Genomic DNA, 21,136 nt, shown 5'->3' with positions numbered 1-21,136 from the left:
ATTGTGATGAAAGGGAGTTCAATATAGAAATAAAGGTTTTGTTGAAGTTAAGTTTCTATTTTATCTAATGACAGAGTTTTTAATGATTCTGAGTTGCTATGCTTAAGGATAGGGAAGGTTTCCTTAATGAATTTGACTGTATATCTGGCGATGTTATATTAAACATATCTATGCATTTTGGTAAGGATGGCAAAAGCATTGGTTATGAACATTAATGGTGCCAGACATAATTCCTACATGGGACAATTTGTTGAGGTCTGTTGTAAGTATCCAGTCCAAAATGATTTCTTTTACACTAACTTTATCAACCATTATGGTCATATGTATTAGATGTGCTAATCCAAACAAATTGATAATAGGGGGAACAGTTCTCTGAGTACATTTGGGCCAATCAGTATTAAGGTAATCCAGGATTACTGTTTCAAGTAATATGTCGGCAGCCCATAATATGTCATCAGAAGTTGATCTGTTTGCACTAGGAGGTATATACAACATTGACAAAGATATGGATTTTTTGAGTTAATTTCGAGAGTAGCTACTACAACTTCAACACCATTCATTTTTGGTAATTATGTGGGGGGCAAAGCAAGGTTAAAATATTTTTTAGTTTCCAATAGCTACATCACCAGCTCTTTTACTAGTGCAATTATATGAGATATTATGAAAGTCAAAAGGCAGTATTCTTTAATGTACTGTGTGTAATTTAAGCCAGGTTCTTTTAATGCAATTATGCCAGGGGTATTGAGTGAGATGCAGGTCTGTTATTTTCCTCTGCATACTATGGGTATTTATATGACATATTTTAAGCCTAATAGGCTGCTCTAGAAAGGTATATTGTGATTGCTCCAAAATGGTACAATGCAGAGCAAGGAAAAATATAACTAGGAGTATATATGAAAAAGCTGAACGGGATCTTCTTACTTCTGACCCATACATTTAGTTACAAAATGTACTGATGTACAGATTAATCAAGGAAAGCCTTTTAGAAACTTAGTGATGACACTGTAACATAGCCACGTGCTAGAGGAAAACTAGGAATGGACATGTCTAAAACATGGTTTCACTGGTCTGAAATAATGAAAGACATTGAAACCTTCTGAGTTGAATACCCTAATTACCGGAAGACATCCCTTCATCCAAGCTTTAAAAATCCTCTGATTCCAATACCTAACCTAGAGGTGATATTCAAATACACACCAATGGACATTCTTAGGACACTGGTAAAATCCAACAATGTTTTTCAATGTGTTTGGTTATTTTGGACTAAGCAGATAAATATTATGTGGCTATCCCACTCTATAAAGTTAATGTTAACATATAGCCAGGGAGATAGTTTTGTTTGCCAGGGAAGTAATGCCAAATGAAATATTCACTGATCAGAACATTCCCTTTATGTCCAGAATTATGCACCAACTGTGACAATGATTTAAGATCAAACAAATAAAAATATCAGTGTAGTTCATATAGATGGGCTGGTAGAGTGCTTTAACTAAATATAAATGTTCATGCTAAGAAAAGTTATTCAGAAAGATGGACAAAATGGGGGCCAGTTATTACTCCTCTTATTCACCATCAGAGGTGGACCACAACCTTTAACTGGGTTCAAACCTTTTGAGTTCCTGTATGGAAGGCATCAGCATGGATTATCAGATAACATACATGAAACTTGGGAATACGACAAAACATTTAAATGCATCATAGAACACTATATCAGTTTGCATGACAGGCTGAATGGAGTGATGGCCACGTATTAGAACACATGAGCAGACATTAAAGCCATCAAATATCAAATCAAAACACAAACAACTAAGTATCAAACTAAATGAAATAAATTTTAATTAAGTGTTAGAAACCGCCAAGTGTCAGGATCAATCTAAGCCAATTAGGCAAGAGATTTCACATATTAAGGTCATCTAGGATTACTGTTTGAAGTAATATATTTGCAGTTCTCCATAATATATTTTCAGTAGCTTATCTTTTTGCAGTAGGAAGTATATACAACATTGCTACATATATTGATTTTTTTTTTAGTTAATTTTAAAAGTAGCTACTAGGACTTCAACACCATTAATACTTGGGGTTTGCATGGTGTGCCTGGCCAGTTTAAAGGCTTTTGAGGTTCCAATGGCTACACCACCACCAGGGCTCCTAATAAGCAAAAGAATGAGCCTCAGAAGAGAACACACCCTAGGAATCATGAGCATTTCCAAAGATGAAGAAAGGAAAGTGCGAACAGGTTGGTACCAGTTACCAGACCTGGAAAAGAAATGCATTCTCATTTCCTTGGACAAATGTGTACCTGTATGCCTTTACACCTTTTCCACTGATATCCAGGGTTATTCTTAAGATTCAAAAGAACTCTTTAAAGATCATTGTGATTACTCCCTTTTGAACCAGGCAACAGTGGTCCTGTCTTCTTTTAGAAATGGGCAAGAGAAATTGCCATAAGCTTCCTCACAGACTGGGCCTACTCAAACATGACAGGAGGTGTACGATACACCTCATCTTGAAACAACTTCATCTAACTGCTGGGATGACAGAGTTTTAATTCCTTTTAGGCACCTCTTTTCTGAAGATGTAGAGCAGACATTAAAGAAGGCAAAGAAACTTGCTACTAGGAAAACATATACTAGCACATGCTAAAGATGTTCCACTTGGTGCCATACCAAGAAAGAAGGCCCTTTTAAGGCTAATATTTCTCTGGTTCGACAATATTTGTGTTAGTTACCACCCTCTGGTCTTTCATACTCCTCTACCAAGGTTCATTGGTCAGCTATTTCAGCATGTTTGCCTATGGATCCCCCTCTTTCAATGCATTTCCATGTGAAGATATTTTTTGAAAGGGTTTCTGCATACCCATCCACCTAAAAAAAAAAAGTCTTCTCTTTGGGTTCTTAATTTTGTTATGGAAAAATTAATTATTGTTCCATTTCAACCAACTCATCAGGTCGACTTAAATTTTTTACATGGAAATCAATGCTGTTTGCTCTCTCTCTCTCTGAGTTGCAAGCTGCCATGGTGGATAACCTTATATAATTTTTGCAAAAACATAGGGTTTCTTTGAGAACTAAGCCTTCATTTCCTATGGCCACTGTTCCTTCAACTTTATAACCATGGATTTTTTGAGTTGAGGGGACTGAATTAACATAATGTACAATGGAGAATTACATCTTGCAGTCCAATGACCATGGTGATGAACGAACTGGTTCTGGACGGAGTGAGACAATAATTAGACCTTGGGATAAATATGAGGAAGACTGAACCAAAAAGACCGATGACCCTTTTTTTACAAACTGGTCAACATACTGCTTGTAAGTTTATCTCCCCAGTTGCAAGGACTTTAGGATAGACTGGAACATCTAATTTATAAAGAAACTTACATTTACCTTAACAGCTTAAGTTTAAAATGTTACCTGGAACTGGCTATAACTCCAATGGAACTCAGAGCATTTAAAAGTCCCTCTACACCATTTAACCTATCGGATGAGGAGGAGGAAAGAAAATTTCAACGGAGGTGGATTGCGGCTGTTCACTGATGCTCCTTGGATTGGATTAATATTTTCTGGTGGAAAGGGATGTTTGGAAACAAGGGAAACTTAAAGAAGAAATTGGAGTCCTGTGTTCTGAATTAACTACACAGATAAATACTTCATGATTGGATTCCTTGTTGAATGAAATTAATGAAAAAATTAAAAGTTATGAGGAAGAATTGTGGATAGACAGAAAAATAAATTAAAGAAAGACCTACAGGACTACAATAATGGTAGGGGCTTTGTCTGGAAATCCAATCAAAGTAAATGCACTTGCCGCAAGGGGTATCCTTTGCTTCATTGGATGGTGTAGGAACTTTCACAGAATGGGAGAGTGAAGATAATGGTTTTCCACAGCTTCCAGTGCCTCAAGATTCACCCTCCCACCAAGAACAGTTTCTGAACTTGCAAGATAATGGAAAGCAGGTGTTTTATAATGATAGACAATGAGGCAGAGCAAATAATGAATATATTATATTGACGAGCAAAGAGGGACCATTCCAGCAGAAATATAAGAAAAGCAACTGGCAATGATGGTTGTTTAAGTATTCTGAGACGTTTGCAAAGAATAATGATGTAGTGTTTGACTCATTTGTTGGGTAGGGAACTAAAAAATGAACAATTAGCTGTGCTCAAATTGGTATGTAAGTTTGTACCTACTGTCCTACCTATATTGCATGTTTTAAAATGTGAAGTTTTTTGTTTTGTTCAAAAGCTTTATTTAATGGAATATTTTACTGATGTTCAAGTAGATGTGGCAGATGATGATATTAGTTTTAAAGAACTTGACTCAGCACGTGATTGTGGCAATGATGATTTTAAGGATAGTTTTTATTCATGTGTGTCTCATGTTCGGAGGATTGCCTGCTTAACACTGGTTGTATTAAATTTAATAATATGTTTTTACTACCATTTAATAATGAAAAGCTTCAGTAATTTTCATTAATGTTGAATTATGCGATGGATAAACGTTTATAAAAATGCTATAAATAATAGGTATCTGATTCAGTATAATGTAACTAAGGCAGAATGGGATGCCTTGAAGGAATTACAGATGCATAGAGAAGTGGTGTTTAAACCAGCTGACAAAAGTAATATGATTGTAGGTATGTATTATATTCAATATTTACAAATGTGTTTACAGCACCTTAAAGATGAGAATGTGTATGAAAAAGGTATGATGGATGTATATGGGGAGGAAATGAAACAATATGAAGAGCTGATGCATAAGTGGTATAGATTGAGTTACTTTTCTAAGAAAGATATTGAAATGCAAATTACTACTGATGGATGTACTATGGCTATGTTCTATTGTCTCCCTAAGATATGTAAGAATCTCTCCAACCCCACAGAACGCCGATAGTGTCAGCATGTAAATATTTTTACATAACATTGGGCTGTTACTTCATGAATATTTATTTCCATTTGCTTCTAAACTTCAGTCATATATTATTGACACTTCAGATTTTCTTTCTAAAATTGCTGGTTTTCAGTGGACATCTGAGATGTACTGATTAACTTTAGATGAGAATATCTTATATACTAATATTAAGCATATACATGGAATTCAAGCTCTACAATATTTTTTGGGAGATAGTTCTCTTGCTGTTTCTATTACTGAACGGGTAAAGTTTTGTTTATTGAATAGTTATTTTGAATTTGATAACATTATATATTATCAGCTACAGGGAACAGTGATGGGGCATCTTTTGCCCCCATGCATGCAAATTTATGTTTTTTTTTGTAAGTGGAGCATTTGTATAAACATGCCTTTGTTAATAAATATGCAGTACAGTATTATAGATATAGAGATGATTTGATTGTCATATGTTGTGAGGGTCAGGATCAAGTCTTGGAATCTGTTGAATATTTACAAATGAATAAATTTGGTTTGATCTTTCATGGACTTCAAAGTGGGAAAGATACAGTTTATCTAGATCTGGAAATTAAAGTTTGAGATACTGGGGAGATTAGAACCTGCATACACAAAGTCTGATGGGGGGCACTATTTACATGGCAAAAGTTGTCACCCCCCCCTGCCATTTGCTGTCTGCCCTACCGTATGGGGAACGTTTGTGTTTGTAAAGATTATGTAATACTGAAGCTGATTTTTTAGGGAGGTACAGAGGACCATGAATATGTTTATATCTAGGGGATTTAATGAGTGTGAAGTTAGAAAATCTTTGGAAAATGTTTTGGGGGAAATTGGAGATGGTAAAAGAAATATGAGATTAATGTCCCTATTAATACAATGAGACTTTGCCAGCTGGAGAATCACACTGACAGGAAAAAGATACATCTTGTTACTACTTATAGTATGTTTAGTAGCCAGTTAGTGGATCTTGTTAAGTACTACTGGGATTTTTTACTACAGTCTCATGACTTTGCAACTAAACGTAAGTTTCCCTTAACTTCATATAAACGGGGTAGAAGCATTAAAGACATGTTAGTACACAGTAGTTTTCAGTTACCCACTGTCAGGTTGCATCGAGATTTGTCAACTTGTGACAATTTTCCCTGTGGGGGATGTGTACAAGTTGTCAATATACAGTAAAATCTTTTTTGCAGATTAATGGAATGTCTTCTAGTTCAGTGAATATGTATTCCTGTAACATGGAAGGGGTTGTTTATACACTCAAACATCCATGTGATTTATTCTATGTGGGGGAGAGCAAAAGAGCATTTAAAACAAGAATACAAGAACATGTCAGGGATATTAAAAAATCTAGATGTGTAAGTCCAGTTGCATTACATTTTTATTCACACCACCAAAGTAACCCAGCAGGGCTACAAGCAACAATTTTGGAACAAGTTATATTTAAAGGTGGGAAAATGCAATATTAAAACACAAGTTACTGTAAAAGAAATCCATTTATATACTGAAGTTTGGCAGTTTAATTATTTTTGGGTTAAATGCTGAATGCAACTAGAGATAACTTATTTGATGAATATTCAGATCTTTAAGTGTTTAATAGGCTAATTAATCATGTGCTGTTGTTTTGTGTGATGTATATAAGATGTGCTTTTCAATGAGTTTTTACTCTTTGAAGACTGTTACAGCTGAGGTGTTACACCTTTTTATTCTCCGTTTTGGTATATTAAAATTAGCCCTGTTGTGGAGATTCATGTGGCCTTTGGTGGTTTATTCATTCATTCTTCATTTATACTGGAAGTGGCATCCAAGTTTACTTTAAAACAAGCACTATACTGTAAAATAGACTCCTTTTCCAGGTCTGTTGCAGGCTTTGCTGGGACCATCACTCTCCAGTGCCTCCTGAACCCTTATCCTTCCTCCATCCAATCACTAAGGCAACTGCAGCAGTGATCAAATGATGAACGTACTACAGCTATGCAAGTAAACTTACCATAACCATCGATGTTTGAATGATCACTGCTTCAGTATGTGCTTCCTCCCTGCTTCCTCCTTTAGTTTTTTGTAATTTTTGCTTACCAGGATGAGGACATTAATTGCTATATACCTAGAACTGACTTCTTTCAAGGCCATAGGCTCCCCCTTTCAGTTGGCATGAATGCGCTGTATGGATTGGCACACAGTCTGCTGACTTTCTCCAGCTCTGCTTGATCTATCAACAGTCTGGGAGCATGGAAGATGCTCTTAATCTTTAGAAACTGGCAGGCTGTTACATCCTAGACAGGATGTAACCCATAAAGTAAAGGCCACCACAGCAGGGATCCAACATTTACTGTAATGGTAAGTTTACTTGCACAATTGTACTTTTCTAGTCATCCATGTCAAACATTGGAAATACAGAGTTATTCAATAGCAAATTCACATATTTTGTAATACCAACTACCTGACTGAACAGTACAAACATTTTAAATAGAATTTATGCCATGTTATCCTCAACTTGCTTATACCCTAACATTTAGCAGAAGCCTTGATGTTGTGGAGAGCTAAGGACAAAAACTGCAGGAAAATGGCTTCTGTACCTGTTTGTTGCCACATCGGGTTACCACCCATCCTGATTCCCAAACAAAGATCTCAGTTTTTGATCTTCACTTCCAGCACCGACTTTCCAAGAGCTGATGAATGCCCTGGTTTTAGTGGTGGCCAACTATCTGAATCAGATTAGCAAGCAGGGTGCCACCTTTACATTCTTTCATTTCCTGACAAATAAGCCATGCCCACTGTATAATGAAAATGCACACCTTGTCATAATCCCTTTTAGCAAGCCATACCCAGAAGCACTAATTTTTAAATGCTGCATACAGTGACGGTATAGGCAGCCTTAGATGATATGGATCCCTAAGCAAAGTATTCCATGGCACTCCCCCCATGCATTCTACTATCATCCTGGCTTACACCTCAGTGTTGGGAAGTTTTCCTCCCATCTATGCCTTCTAATACTATCCAGAGTACATTTATTTTAATTTCTCACACTTTGTATTACTTTTCAGCTTTTAATCCACAAAAGGAAGCAGCTTTTCAGACAAAATAATAAAGTCTTGAGCAGGGCAAGCTTGGAAAATTGTGAAAAAACCCACTGACGGCTCAGCACACTTCAGTTCACTTTATTCCACAGAAACACAGCACTTGACTTTTCAGCTTTTCCCACATCCTTGCAATGCATAATAACTGGCCAAGAGCGTACTGTAATAACTGTGTTGCAAAGAATTTAATTGTGTTGGGAGTCTGGAGGCCACTAAGCCCAGAAGCTATGGAGTTATAAATGCGGTGGAGTGCATTTTAAAGTTTTTTTTTTTACACAGCCTTTGGTCCATCGATGGCCTAAACAAAAGCATTATTACTAAGGAAGCAAACTGATTTTTTTTTTCTTTCAAGGAGTATGTCCAAGGCTTAATGTTTAGGGTCTGTTTTTATCTATAAAATAAGAATAAAATGTTTGTGCAGGTAGTTAAATCATATCTGGTATGATTGTCTTCCTCTCACCCTCACAAAAAAGATAGTAATTTTCAATATACCCTTATGGCATTAAATTGAGGTAATCCAGAGGGCTTGAGTAAAGTCTGGTTTTATTAAATCTAGTTCTACAGTTGAAGCTCATAGTGTTTTGAAATGCTTTGTTTTTAATAGTTAAAAAAAATAAAACCTTTTAACTAAGAATGAGGTTCTACAGGCTGTTGAGCTGGTAAGCCCTCACAGGTCTTTCAGGAATATTCAAATAAGGAACTAACCTCTAAGCTTTGGGAATGGCTCCTTGTTTTTCCATCTCCCATGTTTTCCTCCGATCAGCTCTCATGGAACCTCCCATCATTGTCTGCAACTGCTGTAAATACGATGTATTATAGCAAGAACACTCGTCCATTTACTTACTTAACTGAATAACTGAATACACTACTGGAAACTTTATTCATTCCACAGAGAGGGTATCAGAGAGAGAGTCTCGTAGACCTGCTAGCTAAAGTGATTTTATCTGGACTTATCCTTTATACTCTGTTTCCTATGACATTAATTTAGGATGAAAGTGAAAGGACAAATAAACATAGTCATACATTTCAAGTTGCTGCTGTAATACATCTCCACTGTATGCATCCTTGGCCCTAACCCCCAAAAAACAGACAGTTTCTGTGTATCCCTGTGAAGTTAAACTGGGATGAAACTGAAAGAACAAAGAAGTTGAAATACTTTGTTGAGCTCTATTGCTGTCAGCTGTATATACACACATCCCTTCTTTTCCCTGCCACCAGATGTTATCCACCTGTATATACATCTGGTTTCAGTTGTGAATAAAGTACAAAAAACCCCACTTACAGTAATTCTTCCCAACTTGCTGTTCTGCTGTTACATTGTACACTGACCCTAGACAAGCTACAGTGACATTCCATGTTCACCTATGAGGTTATTACACTGTACACTGACCCTAGACAAGCTACAGTGACATTCCTTGCTCACCTACGAGGTAATTACACTGTACATTGACCCTAGACAAGCTACAGTGACATTCCTTGCTCACCTACGAGGTAATTACACTGTACACTGACCCTAGACAAGCTACAGTGACATTCCTTGCTCACCTATGAGGTAATTACACTGTACACTGACCCTAGACAAGCTACAGTGACATTCCTTGCTCACCTACGAGGTTATTACACTGTATACTGACCCTAGACAAGCTACAGTGACATTCCTTGCTCACCTACGAGGTAATTACACTGTACACTGACCCTAGACAAGCTACAGTGACATTCCTTGCTCACCTATGAGGTAATTACACTGTACACTGACCCTAGACAAGCTACAGTGACATTCCTTGCTCACCTACGAGGTTATTACACTGTACACTGACCCTAGACAAGCTACAGTGACATTCCTTGCTCACCTACGAGGTTATTATACTGTACACTGACCCTAGAGAAGCTACAGTGACATTCCTTGCTCACCTACGAGGTTATTACACTGTGCACTGACCCTAGACAAGCTACAGTGACATTCCTTGCTAACCTACGAGGTTATTACACTGTACACTGACCCTAGACAAGCTACAGTGACATTCCTTGCTCAGCTACGAGGTTATTACACTGTACACTGACCCTAGACAAGCTATAGTGACATTCCTTGCTCACCTACGAGGTTATTACACTGACCCTAGACAAGCTACAGTGACGCTCTTTCCTCACCTATGAGGTTATTACACTGTACACTGACCCTAAACATGCTACAGTGACATTCCTTGCTCACCTACAAGGTTATTACACTGTACACTGACCCTAAACAAGCTACAGTGACATTCCTTGCTCACCTACGAGGTTATTATACTGTACACTGACCCTAGACAAGCTACAGTGACATTCCTTGCTCACCTATGAGGTTATTACACTGTACACTGACCCTAGACAAGCTACAGTGACATTCCTTGCTCACCTACGAGGTTATTACACTGTACACTGACCCTAGACATGCTACAGTGACATTCCTTGCTCACCTACGAGATTATTATACTGTACACTGACCCTAGACAAGCTACAGTGACATTCCTTGCTCACCTACGAGGTTATTACACTGTACACTGACCCTAAACAAGCTACAGTGACATTCCTTGCTCACCTACGAGGTTATTATACTGTACACTGACTCTAGACAAGCTACACTGACATTCCTTGCTCATCTATGAGGTTATTACACTGTACACTGACCCTAGACAAGCTACAGTGACATTCCTTGCTCACCTACGAGGTTATTACACTGTACACTGACCCTAGACAAGCTACAGTGACATTCCTTGCTCACCTACGAGGTTATTACACTGTACACTGACCCTAGACAAGCTACAGTGACATTCCTTGCTCACCTACGAGGTTATTACACTGTACACTGACCCTAGACAAGCTACAGTGACATTCCTTGCTCACCTATGAGGTTATTACACTGTGCACTGACCCTAGACAAGCTACAGTGACATTCCTTGCTCACCTATGAGGTTATTACACTGTACACTGACCCTAGACAAGCTACAGTGACATTCTTTGCTTACCTACGAGGTGTTACATTTTAGGAAAGTTGATGAAATAATGACCACGCTGTCCTCAGACAGACAAACCATAGCAACCTCTGTGCCCACCTCTGAGCAGGGGAATGTTTAGACTTGGTGCGTCCCATGGCTGAGAACTCTACTAATCCACTTACACATACAGGAATGATGGGCCTGAAAGCTCTAAGGATCTAGATGTTCTGTGATGTACTTTATGCTTTATTTTTTCACTGTCCAGGAGATTTATGTATGATCCTGCCAATATTATGTTTCCACACACATATACACAACATGTTTTCTATAGACAAATTGTAAAAACATCACTTCACTTATGGTATGTCCTTGTGATGTTGGGGAAAATGAGATCACCTGAATAAAACCCACACAGAAATAGGGTGGACATGCAGACTTTGCACAGATGGAACCACATCCAAGAGCTCAGACAGGGAGAAAAGAGATACAAGATGGCATTCTGTGCTGCTATACCAATAATTTGAGCTTTTGCCACACATCTTGCCTAGACCACCAGAACTAGCCAATTATTGTATGCAATGCTGATGTCTGATGGTAGTGAAAAGTCAAAGAAATTATGGCCAACTTGTTGCTCCTATATAAACTTCACCTCTCCACCACCCCTTCCCTCCCCAACACATACACAAGCATATGCCACAGCACTTATTGTTTCTACACTACATTTGAAAGCAGATACCAAACTAACAGTGAAACAGTAAGCATTTTTAGAAACATACTTCAGAAATGAGTTAGCTTTACAATAATTCAAAATGCTTTTTGGGAACTAACTGTCACTGAATTTCCTGACACATAGCCATTTCCAGACTTCCTGACAGAGATCCTGATTTCCTGAATTATCAATACACATTTGCTAACCTGGGCATAAACCTATCCATATCCACGGAGTTGTTGTTGTGTTAACAGATGAGCTTACAAACTTTAAAGCCACAAGATAATCAAGGACAACCTTTCTTGATAACCATAAATCCACTGAGATGGAAGAAAGTGATCCATTTGCAATTTCAAAATGGCTTAAGTTATACTAATGGAATAGAGCAAAATCTGCAAATGCACAGTGCATAACACAATTAATATTAATTCTGAAGTAGTCAGCAAGACTGCAAACGTCAAATATAACTGTTGGACAGTTACGCAAATTTACGTTTTTATGTGGTTTTGAGGACCCTTTCTCCCCAATTCGGTGTAAAATATTTAATCTGTTGCTGGATTTTCCCCCCTTGTTTACATGTTTTTGAAGTTGTTGTGGAACTTTTCTCCCAGGCCTGCACTGAAATGGGCCATTGGCTCAGTCGGACTTTTGGGTTATCAAATGACAAATAAATACATAAAATAAATCAAAATTTAGATTGAGATGGAACTGCTTTGCTAATGCCAGAAAGCTTTCTTCACATCTTATTCCATTCACAAATTTCTTCCTCTAGTAAGGATATGCATCTGTGGAGCTACTTCATAATTTGCCTTTGGAGAGAACAGGAAACACAACATTCACCTTCCCACAGTTCATGCAGCATATATTATTAACTTTTTACTCTTGGGTGACCAAGATGCCACACTCACCAGATCTCAACATTCCACCCCCAAATGTGGAACACTGTCTCTCATAATGTGGAACAAAAGAACAAAATGTGGAAAGCATACATGATAACTTCAACTAGGAAGCTTATGGGATGGTTAAACAGGTTACTTTACACTTCTAAAATGTTCTTTTGACAAATTAATATGATTCAGTGTTACTTACCATTGATATTACAAAAAATTCTCAGCATTACAGTTTGTCCTCAAGGCCTGCAACTGGAATTTAAAGTATATTAAAACAAGATATATGACAATTCACAAGTTAAATGCTCTGCCACTGGAAAAGTCAAAGGAGTATAAAAACAGCACCAACAGGCAGCAGAGACAACCACAGGTTTCAAAAGACGCCAGTATCCACCATTTACAAAACAAAAGATATATTTATTGTGCACCTCGGTTAGCACTTTCACAATTCACTTCTCCAGACCATTAACGCACAAAGAATCACATAGCCTACCTATAAACTATGAAATACCCAATCACTTGTTGTTGAGTCTTTCGGCTTTTCCCGGTTAGGGGTCGCCACAGCGGAACTCCGGTCTGCTAATGATTGGTAGTTGATTTTTATGTGCCGAGTTACCAGCCCTGATGCACAACCTTCAACGAAAGTACGCCCATTCATGCATGTCTCCACACAGAAGACGCTCTAGCTGAGAATCGAACCGGACAGCGTCTTACTGTGAGGCGACAATGCTACCCAATACCAAATCACTACATTCAGTTAATTAAGCACTCACTCCTTAAACCCACAGTGTTAAAAACAGTATCTTGATACATCAAATTACATAACATAAAAAAACACAGCTGTATAAAAATAATTAAAGACCAGGTAATAATACATTTCATATAAATATGCTTCTACCAAATATTAATCAAATGTAAAATCCTAGAAATACCAAAGGGTATAAACTAAAACACATTAGATTAGGAATTCATAGTAAATAAACAAAGACAAATGTAAATACATTCCTATCTAGTTACCATTCTTCTTTACTTCAGAAGGGGTCTCAAAGAAGCCCCCTCAATGAGGCCTCTGCCTCTATCTGCTCTCAGCCTCAAAATCCAGCATGTTTCTTTTCTCTCAGTGCCATTTCTGATGTCCCCTTCACGTGCAGTAGGTAGTGTAATGTCAATGATCATGAATCTAAAATAATGTTCATCCCCACTGGCCATAACATGCTTTGCCAATGCATTAGTGTTTAATTTCACCCTGATGGCATACATATGTTCTCTTATCCTGTTTTTAAAAAATCTGTTCGTTTTTCCAACATAAAATGATCCTCATGAATTGCAGATAGCTAGGTACACCACATGCGATGTACCACAGTTGGCATAAACAGGGAACCTAAACTCTTTCCCAGTATCTGGATGAGAAAATATGCCACTAGAGTCTATGCAATCACAATAACTGCATTGTCCAATGTGAAAAGTATGGACTGGCTCTATCCTGTCTTAACTCATGGATCATGCATACTTTTCACACTTGACCAGATCACAAAGATACCTTACTCTGTTTTGTTCTAAGCAGCTCAGTGTAATATGTGAACATACATTACAACTACTAGGTTCGTTAAATTGTGGATTAAGTTCAGTAAATTGCATGAGTTCACACAATTTTTATCCTGACATTTTTATGGAAACTAAACTGACAGCATTTTATAACCGAGGAATAGTGTCCAAACCAAACCCATTAAGGTACAGTCATTTCTCATACCAGCCACAACAAATTATATTCAGAAAGTGTTCTTGCCATCTCCTACTTTAAGCTGTTTTTTGTAGGTTTACCTGGAAGCTTCGTGCAGCTGCTATGCACGTTCCTTTCAAAAGATTTCTCTGTAGGGGAAAAAAGGAAATGATGTGGGTATCCTGGACATTAGCTGGTGTAATTAACACAGAACATCATTTACTGTAATGCACAGTCCCTCTCCACTTCTCTCTCTCAAGACACACACACACACACACACACACACACACACACACACACACACACACACACACACACACACAATCATTACTTAATTAACTGAAGTAGATGTTGGCTGTATATTTATGTTAATTGTGTAAATGTAGGTCTCCTTGAATATAAACATTAGTTAAAGGATAGAAGCATAACATTTTACCAGCCTTGAAACACCCAAGAAATGCAAAGATAACCAATAAATTCATTTTCCCATGCCTCTGCAGCTTTGAACACCATGCACATATGTGTTACCATGCACACAGACAGAGCAATGTTAAGATGTGTCATGGCATTTGGAAGCTATAAAACCATTTAAAAACTTCCACTATTCCAGGGTAACAATTAGTTCACCCCTAAGGACAATACCGTAGGATTCCTAGTTCTGGTTTTCACAGACATTTTGTCTCTGGTTGCAATCAGAACTGTAAGATACACTCTTTCTGGCCTAAACCAGGTAATTTAATTTCAGACTATTTTTCAAAGTTAGCTGGAGTGTGATTAACCTCTTGTCTTCCAATATCCTCTGTTACAATATACTAATTTCAACAGTTACAATACAGTCTGACATACAGGTATATTTCTTTTCTGTCCAGGAGAACCCAAAACAGCTTTACAAATTCATTTGCAACACAAGCACCTGTACAAATCAGTTTGATATATAAATGACATATAATTCTTTACAAAACTCCAGCTAACTATGCTGGCATATGGTACACACCACTTGCCTTACTTCTCCTGGCATAGCTGGCAATATCTCAAATTATCACAGGGTGCAGCTCCTTAAAGCACTGGCAAAGAGATATCATCTGATCCCCAGCTATGGTTCATGACACAACTCAGAATAAAGTAACGGTTATGTACTCACCATAACAATGGAGCTGTGTTGTTTATTTCCTCAATGTATGGGTCTCGGATCAAACCTTGGATCTAGCATTGGCTATTCCTAAGCTTTGAATCTGATGATCAGGCTCCCCCTACCCACAATCCCTTGTATAATGAACAAGCTGCCTCAAATCAAGTCTGGCTGCTAAAAAAGTGAATTTAAAATAATAAGGGTAACTTAGCAATGAGAGAGAGAAAGACCTTCAGGAGCCAAGGCAAACTCAGCTAGAACCATCTCGGAATGGAAATATAATAAGAAAATATTTGGAAGGGGATGGTGGGAGGGTAGTTGAGGAAGGAAGAAAACAGACAACACAGATCTAGGGTTATGGTGAGTATGTAACTTGTGTATCTGATGTCTTTACCATCCATTCCTCAATGTATGGGACAGAGTCCCCAGCTACTTTCTCACTTAGGAGACCTTATGGAAGGATATTCCTACCTCACCCATTAAAGCCCTCATTAAAAAACTTAAACCAACCACCCTATCTGCTGACCTCCTTCCCGCAGACTACCTGCAAAAAGCTTCTGATGTCATAGCTTACCCTGTCTCTATTTTGATAAATAGAACCATAACTGAAGCCTCTATTCCCAACATCTGAAAAATATCACGTCATTCCATTCCACAAAGGAGGCAGCTCCACTGAGCTGCCATATTATAGACAGATAGCTATCCTCTCCCCTCAAGAAAAGATTATGGAAAAGTGTATCCATAAACAACTCTTACATTACATTATTCAGCATAATCTCCTGGCCAACACCCAGCATGGATTTAGACCCCATCACAGCACCACCACAGCCCTCCTCTCCTTTTCTAATGTCATAAATTCTAACCGTAACAACAACACATTATCCTCTGCCCTATTTCTTGACCTTTCCAAGGCCCTCAACATGGTCAACCACAACTTACTCTTACTCACCCTAAATAAAATATCCCTAGACAATCATGCCATACAATGGTTTCAATCTTATCTTAGTGGAAGACAGCACCTGCTGTCTTATGGCAAGACAAACTCTCCACCCTTCTGCCCTTTACCCTTGGTGTCCCTCAAGGCTCCATATCAGGTCCCCTTCTTTTCTTCCTCTTTATCAATGACCTCCAGTCTGTAATCCCAGAAGCAATGTGTATACAATATGCTGATGATTCCACCCAGGTTTGTTCAGCCACTAACCCCACAGACCTCCTCAGGTTAACCCAGAAAACCTTTAACTCAGTGGAAAATTGGCTAACTGATCAACAGCTGATATTAAACCCTAATAAAACAAAGCTATTACTCTTCTCCCCTTCTCGCAAATCCCCACTATCCTTCTTTACTATAACTTCTAACAATGGGACCATAATCTCACCAGATAAGTCTACCAAACTCCTGGGTGTTACAATTGATAACAACCTTAAATATGACATGCATGTCAACCAAACCATTAAAACCATTAATAAAAAACTTGGTTCCCTCTACAAAAATAAACCTTTCCTCACCCCTCTTGCCAGGTCTGCAGTTGCCCATACCCATCTGCTTTCAACTCTACTCTATGCCTCACCTATTCTTACCAAATTGAATAAATCTGAACTCAGTAAACTCTCTAGCTGCTACAACCAAATTGCCAAGTTTGCCACAGGTACCCCATACAGGACACACCACTGTAAAAATCTAAACCTCTTAGGATGGCTAGAACTCCCCAGGCTAATTCAGTATAATCAACTCACTATAGCATTTAAGGTTATTAACACCCAGAAAAAATGCCCTCCTTGAAAAGGATTATCCATTCCTACAAAAATGCAAGGCCACTTTGTTCTACCACAAAACTTTCTGGAGATTCTTTGTTTGCAAATACAGTAGGTAAAATCTTGAATTCCCTCCCATCTGACTTTACTCTGAACCCCTCAATTAACCATTTCAAAAAAAAAAAAATCTGACCTAGTATTTCAAAACTCACTGGTTATGTCCCTGCTCTAACCCTGACTAAAACCTCATCTACCATCCTATCCCTGCAATTATTAAACACAGCTAACTACATCTTCATTAAAGCTTTGAAAAAGAAACTGTATCTTGTGTGTAGATACTTTATATATAGCTGCACATTTAGGTCTGACAAAATAAACTGTAACATGTATGTATATATTTTTGCTTTTTGCTTTTAAACTGTATTCTTCATCGTCCTGAAATATTAGACTGTAACTTGTATCTTGATACTATATGCGTAGACATATACTGGAACTTGTTTGTCTTTATTTGTTTGTAAGTCGAGCTTTTCTCCCTGGGTCTCCCCTGAAAATGGACATGTATCCAGCTAGAGTATCCTGGTCAACAAATGTAAAATTAAATAAACAGCTGAATCAAGGAAGTCTCTGAATTGTATATTTAATTTATAGTACAAAACAAAGGCATGTAACATAGACCGGGGAGCTGCAGCACATATGTCATCAATTGGAATACCAGAGAAGGCTGTAGACGAAGCCACATATATAGTGGAATGAGCCTTTGGAGTCATAGAGAATGGCAGCCATATTTTTTGATAAATGAAGTAAATGCACTGTGACAACCAGCAAGAAAGGGCGACTTTGGACACTGATTTTCCCAGTTTAGCCAAGGAAAAGGACACAAATAACTGATCAGATTTCCTGAAATATTTTATCCGGAGTAAATAAAAATGGAACTGATGACAGACATTATGCAAATGCAAAGAATATTCACCTTTGTTTGAAAATTTTGTTTACAACTCTGGAAGATTTATGGACTGATTTATGGATGATTCAGAAGGCACCCTTGAAGGTGTCCTTATGAAAAAAATAGGTAGGGAGGTTTAGAAGATCAGGCTTGTAGCTCAGAAATTCCCTTGGCAGAAGTGATAGTTACCAGAAATAGTCTTCCATGATAATAATTTTAGATCAGCCTTAGAGCAGGTTTGAATGGGGCCTCAGTCAAAGCCTGCAGTACAATTGTAGCATCCCATGGAGGGACTGGTTCTCTAACCAGTAAAAAGGTATCTCAGAGGCGAGCCTTAGATAGTCTGAGAGCTACAGCAGGTGTATAGTTTCTCCCATATGGAAGAAAAATATAGAGGCTAACAGTACCTTGACTGTTGAATAACTGTCTCCTCATTGGAAGAGGTGTGCAAGGAAGTCCAAAATTGCTGGAAGGGCTATAAAAGGGTCAGTATTGTTTTTAGTTGCCCAATTAGAAAACCTTTTTCATTTGTTCTTATAAATGTTGAGGGCTTTTGGGAAGAACACAAAATGTGGACAACTGAAGATGAAAACCTAGACTGCTAAACCATCATTGGAATTGGAAAAAACACTTGGTCAGTTTGAGGGAATGTATGTTTGGGTGAGGCGACTCCGACAGGTAAGACAGAAGATCCAGGCCTGAGCCCAGCAACGAGGAAGGGTGGACTAGATGAGGCCAGAAGAAGGGAAACCACACTTGTCAAGGCAGATAAGGGGTTATGAGGGTGATTGTGACCCTCATCGCAAATGCTTTCTGTAGGAACATGGGAGTCAGGGGCGTCACAGAAAAAGGAGACCTGGGGGCCAAGGGTATGTTACAGCATCCTTATGTGACTCCCTTTTTTGGGGAATTAGACCAAAGAACTTGTTGCATCTGGTGTTGTGGGTAGAGGCTAAGAGTTTGCAACACAGTCAGTCCCATCAACTGAAAATCCTCTCTGTTACTAATGGATTGAGGGATCACATATGAGGGAACAGTATGGATCTGCTCAGTCTGTCTGCAAGTATACTGGACTTTCTCATGATATGTACTGCTATCAAAAGCTGTGATAGGATATCACCAACTGCCACATTCTCGTGGGCTCTCGACACAGGGGTAAGATCTGGATCCTCACTGTCTGTTGACGTTCCAAACAATTGCCATGTTGTCTGTCTGAATGGATATCACACTCAAATGGAGAGAATCATGAATAGCCTGTATAGGTTCACAGGTTCATAGGAGATTACTAGGCTTAACAGCCCTTACAAGCCTAGCCAATATAACCCAATTTTACACAATGCTAGTGGAACTGCTCTCATTTCATATATACTGATGTGGAAACTGCCCTCTGAGACCATGTGTCTTGGACTATCTTTCTAATAAAACACCCCCCCCCCCAACCTTAGTTGCAAAGTGTCCATAGGCACTGTGGTTTGGGTGGGGATAATGAAAGGACATCCCTGTAGAACATCTGGAGTTTCTAGTCACCACTGTACATGAGTTCTGCAGATGTTCATTAGAATCAGTAGAAAAAACACAGCTTGTTTCCTGACTACCCATTGAACCCACACATATACATGTATAATTTGGTTAATGACACTAATGTGATGGAGGCTGCCATGCAGCCTAGAAGGTGAAGAATTAGTCTCGCTGGTGGTTTCTGGAGAGATAAGACTTGATGGGCTTGCTGGAAAAGGAATGCTATTCTTGTCTGAAACAGGTTTATACTTGAAATCTTCTGTCCAAATAAGCTCCAATGAATTCCACAGACTGGTCTGGTTGTAGCTTGGACTTTTTTAGATTCACTGTAATCCTCAAGTCTGCGCACAACTGAAGCAAAGAGTCCCTGGCCTGAATGAGTATATTCCTAGAAGGGGCAGTGATAATCCAGTCATTCACATACAGGAATACTCAAACTCTTTAGTCATAGACGAGCTGCCACTCCTGCCATACACTTGGTAAATTACGAGGGGGCTATGGTGATTCCAAAGTGCAAGAGTTCTGAATTGCATTGCCACATCTAGTTATTCTTCCTCAGTAATGGAAGGATGGACTGAACTGTGACCTTCCAGAAATTTGTTTGCTTCACAAACTTGTCCAAGCAACTAAGGTCCAAAACTGGCCTTAGGTCCCTACTTTTCTTTAGCCCTAAAAAGAAACTTAAGCAAATTCTGGATCCTCTCAGTCTGGAGGGACCTTTTGAATAACTTGATTGTTTAGAAGCTGCTTTATTTCTGAAGTGGCTTCTTCCCTTTGCAAGGGTGGAACATCAGGAATTCTTTTGTGGCCTTAAGGAAGGGTATGGTAGGGAATGAAATAGCCTCTGGTTATGATCCTCTGCACCTATTTGTCTTGATTGGTGGATATTCAGGTTGCTGGGTGCAAGGATAAGTGCATCATCATCCCCAAATGTCTCCAGAGTGAGACAGTCAGGCAACTATTCAGGAACACTGGAAAGGCTTCTCTGAAGAAAGACACTATGAAGCCTTGGTTTTGCAGGCCATCTCTGCCCCTTGTGCAATTCCATTATAAGAATTTACTCTTGTGCATCAGTTAGCTCTTTCTCCAGAAGTGCCAGATGCAATGCCCTGGGATTTATGAAACCACATTCTCTTTCCTCCTTTCTGGTTTCTGGAGAGTTGCTATCCTTCTCACTTCTTGAGATAGTACCTTTCACTTTGGGACCAGACAAAGTTGATCCATCATATGGGGCACTGATGAAGGATGCCTTGAGATGTTCCTCAAAATTGCAAAGCCAGATCCAGATGTGTCTTCTCATGGAAGTGCCCATGCTAGCTGCTCTAGGCACACCCTTTTGCGGCATTAGAGATAAGGCACATAAAGGCATTAGACAGCAACTATAGGATAGCCAACTGTGAATCAATGGATTTTCTCTGATCCATGGTCAAAGTCCCCTAGGGAAAAATTGGTAATTTCCTTTGTCAAATCTATCTGGAAACAAGTCTTGTGTGCCAAGTAATTAAGCGAGCTTATTAAAAA

At 38.6% G+C, this 21,136-nt stretch overlaps 1 protein-coding gene across 1 annotated transcript in view; it reads right to left on the bottom strand.

The window, feature by feature from the left end:
• Nucleotides 1-21,136, bottom strand: part of LOC122794706 (interleukin-6 receptor subunit beta-like) — a 1,250,292-nt gene that overhangs the window by 1,202,979 nt on the left and 26,177 nt on the right. The window contains exon 2 of the mRNA XM_044063351.1: nucleotides 14,375-14,422. Within this exon, the coding sequence (XP_043919286.1) occupies nucleotides 14,375-14,422 (48 nt within the window). The remainder of the gene's footprint in view (nucleotides 1-14,374; nucleotides 14,423-21,136) is intronic.

Source organism: Protopterus annectens, chromosome 2.part1 (assembly GCF_019279795.1).
Source record: "Protopterus annectens isolate FY-2018-M chromosome 2.part1, PAN1.0, whole genome shotgun sequence".
NCBI classification, from domain to species: domain Eukaryota; kingdom Metazoa; phylum Chordata; order Ceratodontiformes; family Protopteridae; genus Protopterus; species Protopterus annectens.
This window is presented reverse-complemented; position numbering and strand designations above follow the sequence as displayed.